Below are 7740 nucleotides of genomic sequence, written 5' to 3' on the forward strand. Positions count from 1 at the left end.
TATCCGGTTGAAATTCCATTCATTTATCGTTTTGCTTATAGAAATGTCGTAATAAGTTACTGGATGTACTAATGCTACGAGTTTGTCATTCTGTTGGTCACAAACTTTTATTCACAAATAAATACCTGATACAGCTTTACTAATAGCAAGTGTTTGACATTTATATTATTTAAGCATTTATCTTTTATGATGATTACAAAATTGAAGGATAATGAAGACGGTTTTCACTTCTTCAGTGGTAAAACAGTATGTAGTTATACAAAGACTGAGAAACAACGATTACCTCACTCAAATGAAAGTTAAGTAATTTGCTTCCTTTCAGTAAGGCTCCCCAATGGAACAGTGGTATATCTGTGGACTTACAACGCTAGAAACCGGGTTTCGATACCCGTGGTGGGCAGAGCACAGATAGCCCATTGTGTAGCTTTGTGATTAACTTCAAACAAACAAACAAATCTTTCAGTAAGATACAAATTATTACTGTCATTATTATATATATAGGTTGTTTAATTTGGTAGTTGTATTTACAATCTGTAAAACTTGGTCAAATTAACAGGTCGTTTAATTTGGTAGCTGTATTTACAATCTGTAAAACTTGGTCGAATTAACAGGTCGTTTAATTTGGTAGTTGTATTTACAATCTGTAAAACTTGGTCAAATTAACAGGTCGTTTAATTTGGTAGCTGTATTTACAATCTGGTCGAATTGTTAATTCTTTCTAGAATGTTTATAATTTTAAAGAACAAAGAAATTCAGAGAAGTAACACCATTATCAGTTTACTGAACAAGCGTTAATAATAGAAACATCTTGAGATCAACGTTAACTATATCAGAATGATAAACATATTTCGTTTTCTGAAATAAGGGAACAATGAATTTGTGCTTTACCTCATACATTTTTCCTTATAGATTAGAAACTGGTTTTTATTTCTTTGCTCTCTCGTTTTTTATTGTTGGTTGTTAAGTTACGATATACATTGTCAGATCACAAACATACATTTTTTTTTATGCAGTCCAACTTTGCTATTGGACCAAAGTTCGAGGAGTTCCTAGGATTAGCACAAGCTATGGATATTTATAACCAGAGCAAGCTTCACTTTAGTAACGGTAACTACTACCAGGGGTTAGAGTCTATTTTGGAATCGTATTATGATATTTTTCGCCGTTTGAATTACGGTGAATCCCAAGGAAAAAAGACCGCTTCTCATAGTAATGTAGGAATAGCAGTTGGGCTGAGTGTTGGTTTCGTGGCTTTGGTTGCTCTCGCAATAGCGTTTGTATGTTGGAGAAAAAGGCGTCAGCAAGCATCCAGTGATAACAACCGTATGACCTTGGGTAAAGAAAAATCAGCATGGGAAGAAAAAGGTAACTTGAAACCTGTACCTATAAACTATCTTATCTCGGCCACTAAATACGCTCCATGTAACGTAGAGGATCCCGATAATGCTACCAAAAACATGGACGACGATGGAGAAGGACTGACGGAAACTCCAATGCTTCAAGCACAGGACCACTGGACGATTCCTGAAGTAACGGAGGAAGAAACAGATAACGAACAGTACGGGAAGACTGTTGAAGAAATATTTCCTACACATCAGGAAATACATACAGAGGTTTTACAACCAGGAGACAAAAACAATGAAGGTATTGAGCATCGCAACGTCGTCGAAATGTAAATAATGGAGCGGATTGAAAAAAAAGACGAATCAATCCATCGCTCGTAAAAGAAATATCCATTTTAGCTTCGAGACGATGTGAAATTAAACAATGTATTTGACTTATACAAACTTTTACTTCACACTTTAATTATAGTGATGTTCTAAAAATTTGTTACTACCCGCATCTCTTAACTGTTCCAATACTGGCTCGTTTCTTACATAAAAACAATTAATAAAATGAAATGACTTTAATATGTAAAAATCACATTTCCCAACTCCAAAAAAAAAAAAGCAAAACAAAGGATTATTAGTAATTTGTAAACTGTTATTAGAGTTTTCCATGAAGTGAAGAAAATATATGAAAATGAAATCAAAACAACTCGTCAATTGGTTTGATTTTTTCTTAATAATCAAGAAACGAAGTAATTTAGCCTTGCTACATCGTTGATTAGCTAGAATAGATATTTCAGGAAATCACAGACCAAAGACATAAATACTTATTGTTTGTTCTTAAAACTTGATACTTCTGAATTGTAAACATAGTATGCCCTTTTTGTAAAACTCTTGAGCTTTGCATTTATAATTGTTTTATATTTTTTTGAAAGCGAAGACTATGCATAGTGGAAATTACTTCTGGTGTTACACTGCACATTCCACTAGACTGTTTTATACAACCGAACTTTTTGTTTCTTCAAGGATTTTAAATAGAAAAGAAAATTATGGAGTTTCGTAAAAACATTACGGAAAACTAACTACATCTTTTACTTCGACGACATTGTACTTGGATATTTCAATTATTGTTCTTAAATTTTTATTTTTTTGCACACGCTTCAAAATTGTCAAAGGGCTGAGAGGTTTCCGATTTGGATTACGTGTATTATATATATATATATATATCAATTGGAAAATATCGTGATTTCTATTTATGAGGATTATGTGGTAGTGTACTCATAGAATCACCCATAAAAATATACCAATTCACGAAAGATGGAAACTGTGAGTGAGCTGAAGGTCCACATAAGATATAATATTGGAGAATGAATTATTCACAAACTATAGTCATTGACTCACAAAAGTCATTTCTGTTATATTTAAGTATACCATGACTAACACATTTCCATACAGTTGTTTTGCAACTGATAAACCTTAAACAATCTATACACAATATATTCAATTTATTAATTGACATGTAAGAGTTTTGAAGTTTATACATTCAAATCTGCTATGGCTAAAAACACTCAGTTAATACAGATAGATTTTTGGAGATACGATTGTTTCAGATAGTCACCCTTATTTCTTTAATATAGCATTGTCCAATCTTTTAGGTTCCTCTCTTTTGTAAACTTTATAAGTACAACTTAGTTTCATGGTGTAATTAATACATTCATTTTATAACATTTTATGTAATAGTAACATTACACATTGTGTTTAAATTAATCTACTGCAAAAATTAAAAATGTATATATATTGTTACTGTTTGTTTAGAAAGTCTTGTAAAAAAAACCGTGTGCCAAAATTCTTTTGTTTCATGATTTACAATAACCATTTCCGTTGAATAATTCGTTTTAACGTTCTCTTTCGTATTTTGTTTTAATTGCTAAGACTGAAGCCTATGTTGAAGGGTTATATAATTGTGAGCAATTACATTTAGTCAGAACAAGTTTTGGTAGATAAACAAAAAGGACCAACACTTTGAAAAACCAATATATTTACACTCGATACTTAGGGTCATAAACAAAATGATTTCTCAAGTTCTAGGTTAATTTTTATGTTTATGACTACATGCTGTACAAGCCGCAAAGGATTGTGGGTACATTTTACATACCTATTAGATATTTTAGCTTTCATGCTTAAACTTAAGTTTCTTTTGAAATAGTTGTTTAAGCATCACAATATTCGTGTATGAATTTTCAGAAATAAAGTTTGTTCTGAACACAATTTTAAGATATACACATTTATCAAAATGATAAGTGCCATAAGAAATATTACCGTATTTTGTTCAGAATTAAAATTCAGTAGTCAAACAGAGTCTTTCTAAATAGGTTTTTGCATTACTAAAAACTTGTTAGTGAAAGCTTACTAATCTTAACTTACCGGATTTTGTAATCACATGAAACCTTAATGTTATCATATAAAACTCTTTATATTTAAGAAAAAGCAGTAATTTAAATTAAAATATATTTACATGTGATCAGAATAACAGATACACAATGTTAGTTGAAGCAGTTGTTACGCAATTACTACTGTTTATTTTATGTTAATATTTCTTTAAAATATTTTAATATTCCAGGGACAGTTGAACAAAGATAAGCTTCTTACTCTCCACTTTTGAAATTCGACAGCACTCTTGTTTCACATTATACAGCTTTAGACGAAGAAACAACTTCTAAATCAGAGATATATTGTGATTAAAGTTAATAGGTGTATAATACATTAAGAGTTTTGTTTAATTACACGCGCGCACACATTATTTTGGTTATCCACTCATTTTTTAAAACAGAATAATTATTTGGTAAAGAGTTGTAATGGTTTAATTAACGCAAAAATTATTATAGTTCGATTTAAAGTTCAAAATCAACACTGTAGTAAGCAGGAACAAAATTACTTTTTTCTATGACTTTCAGATTGTGGATAAATAGCAAAAAAATATAATGAGAAAAACGCTTTCTCAGATATATATATTAAAAAAAATACAGTTTTTTAATTGTCTACGATTTCCTCTAATTTTTCACACTTAGATTAAATGGATTTTTGTTGTTTGATGTAATGGAAAAAAATACTTAATTTATAACCAATACGTAAGTCTAAAACGTCGAAAATGCTTCGTTGATCTATTAATGTTGTATTTGCAGCGTTAGAGTACCCTGGACAGAAGTTATGTAAATTCATGATTAATGAAATGTTATCTTAGGAGATAAAAAGGTGCTTCCTTTATATATAACTGTAAAAAACGCAAAAAACTCCCAAAAAAACTGCAAAACACAAAATGTGAAACTGAAAATTTGCATGTATCTCCGCATGGACCCAATAAACCTCCATGCCAAATTTGGTGAAGATCGATCTACAGGGGCTGAAGTAGTGGCAAAAAACGCGTGAAGCATTAAAACACATTGTCTACAATCAATATGTCCAACAACCGGCAATGCAAAGCATCTCAAATGAAGATGCTCAAGGCTCCTGTCTTTAAACACTATTGTTTTGTTGGCATAATTTTTGGATATCATGTATTGCGAGTTTTGAAACTTAAAGTCTCTGGCAATATCGACATGGATAATACATCCACATATCTTTATTAAAATATGACATCCCATTATACTATTACAATCAGACTCAAGTATGCTACTGACGGTGTTCAGGGTAATACAGAATTATAAAGTGTTTAAAAGGGATAGAAAATTCAAAAGATGAGGAAGTAGTTTTAAGTGTAAAATGTGAGTTATAGTCTGTTCAAGTTGAGGATATCAAAGCCAACACCAATGAGATTAAATCTGTTTGGGTTTCTCTTAGTGGTTGTAAGCGGAGAAGGATTTTGGATGGAATTTGTTATTGACCACCAGATGAAACTCATGAGAAACTCTACAGTAAGATAAATAATTCATCTGTTAATGAGGTTATAACTAAGAGAGATTTTAATTTCAGGCATAAAGACTTGGAAATTTTTAGTCAATTCCTGAGGGAGACAGGTTTTTAAAAACTGTTTAGGATGATTTTCTTCTTCAATTATTAACTTCTAATTTCAAGTGATCATTGTTCCTTTAGATTTGATGTTTTGCTGCATATGGAAATATAGAACAATGATATTTTGGTTCCAAATTTAAAAACAAAAATTAAAGGGATGAAACAAGAATTACCTGCCCTAAATTGGGCAACTGACTTAATTAAGAGACACTGATCAAATGATGAAATATTGTAAAAATAAATTATTAAGTATTCAATATAGACAGGTTTCTTAAATATAAAAACAAGGGTGGCTACAAATAAAAAAATCCAGGTTGGTTCACAAAGGGTATGAAATTAAAGAAAAGCATTATAAATATAAATTTCAATAAAATACACAAGGTTAACCATAGTCTTTGTCACATAATTCAAAGTTTGCATTACCAATATAATAGCTGTGAGGAAAATGGCTTACATACATAATTTTCAGGTTGTTCTAGTCATTTGTTACAATAAATAGTATATTTCTTATAATTTCTATTTTATTATGCTTCATGCCTTTTTAAGATTTATATTAATTTTTAATAACAACGATGTAATCCTGATAATGGCAGATGGCTTTTATTTATAATAAATGCAAGGTAATGCATGTGGCACATCACAATTTGAATTAGGAGTATAATTTTGATGAGAATAACCTTAACAGTGATAATGTGCCACATAAAAGGCTTATTAAAAACGTTATCTCTGTAGGTGTGGGAGATTGGTTGGCTTATTGGATAGATGGAAGAAAGCAGAGGATTGTTATAAATGGAGCTCAGTCAAGCTGAATTTCTCTCACAACTGGGGTACCTCAGTGTTAGAACCTTTGGTACTTTTAATACACATTAATGGCATATACGGAGTGGTCATTAAATTATTTAACTTTGCTGATGATATTGAAGTTTTGGGTGTTGCTGTATGTGAGGAGAAGGATGCTGCTTTTCAAAAGAATTTGGATTATTTGGCAAATCGGTGAAATAAATGGCAGATGGGTTTTAATTATAATACATGCAAGGTAATGCATGTGGCATATCACAATTTGAATTATGAATATAATTTTGATGAAAATATCCTAAACTGTGTTATGTAAGAAAAAAAAAAAGTATCTTGGTGTTCAGTCTCTTAAACCATCCAAGCAATTTATTGTTGTTAGTGTTAAGGCAAATAGGATTTTAAGTTGTATCTACACAATATTGAATACACATCTAAAGCTGTTATAATGTCATTGGTTAGACCACAAATGAAGTACTGTGTTCAGTCTTGGGCTTCTTATTTTATAAAGGACATTGAATTGTTGGAAAAGATTCAGAGGAAGGCTACCCAGACAATACACCTGGGATGAAAAGGTAGTTATATGAGAATAGGTTAAGATACAAAGAGTAAAAAGGGATCTAATCGTAAAGCATTTAAGATTATAATAGGAAATTGATAGTGCTGATGCATCATCCTTTTTTTTAATGGAATGGCAAAACTAGGGAACATAAATACACAGAAGTCTGGATCCATAGGGAAAAATACACAATGCATTCTTAATTTACATATTATTCAAATTGCATGCTATTAAGAGCCATATACATATAAATTCTTGGTATACTGTGCCATCAGGGTATTTTCTTTCCTGAAATATATACAACTGACATTAGAAATGTGTCTAACTTTAATAATGTCTATTTTCCCTATGGGTCCAGACTTCTGGGACACCCTGTACATTTTAGAAGGGTAGGAGTCATTTTCAGCTGAGGCAGCTTTATTTTTTATCAACAGGGTGGTTGGTCTTTGGAATTAGTTGCCTACAGATGTGGTAGATACAGTATATTTAAGGGATTTTATGGGAAGGCTTGTTAAATGTTGGAATTATAAGGGCTAGCTTGGAGTGTTTTGCTTTTTTTGTTGAAGAGTTTAGTATGGTGGATGAAACAGCCTAGATGGACCAACATGTCTCTTGTTGTCCTTAACCTGTATGCATGCATGAATACAAGTACATACAAAAGGGTTCTCTGCACTGGCCATCCCTAATTTTGAAGTGATAGACTAGAAGGAAGGTAGCTAGTCGCCACCACCTACTGCCACCTCTGGGGCTAACTCTTTACCAAAATATGGTGGGACTGACTTTCACATTATAAAGTCCCCACAGATGAGAAGACAAGCATGTTCAGTGACTGGATTTTTTCCCATGACCCACAGATTGCAATTCAAGTGCCCAAACCACCAGGCCATGCCCAACAACTAAAGATAAAGAACTATGTATCTTTTAAATCAGATAATACTTCTGGGTTATATTATTGTCATTAAAAATTAAAATAAATCTTAAAAAGCCATGGAGCATAACAAAATAAAAGCCATAAGAAATACACTAGTTAATGTAGCAAATGACTGTAGAACA

At 31.6% G+C, this 7740-nt stretch overlaps 1 protein-coding gene across 1 annotated transcript in view; it reads left to right on the top strand.

Moving 5' to 3' along the window:
* LOC111085433 overlaps nt 1-3601 on the top strand; it is an 18684-nt gene extending 15083 nt beyond the window's left edge. Inside the window, exon 5 of the mRNA XM_022383949.1 lies at nt 1014-3601. Coding sequence (XP_022239657.1) covers nt 1014-1676 — 663 coding nt within the window. The 3' untranslated portion in view covers nt 1677-3601. The remainder of the gene's footprint in view (nt 1-1013) is intronic.
* The last annotated feature ends 4139 nt before the right edge of the window (nt 3602-7740 follow it).

Source organism: Limulus polyphemus, unplaced genomic scaffold (assembly GCF_000517525.1).
Source record: "Limulus polyphemus unplaced genomic scaffold, Limulus_polyphemus-2.1.2 Scaffold386, whole genome shotgun sequence".
NCBI lineage: Eukaryota > Metazoa > Arthropoda > Merostomata > Xiphosura > Limulidae > Limulus > Limulus polyphemus.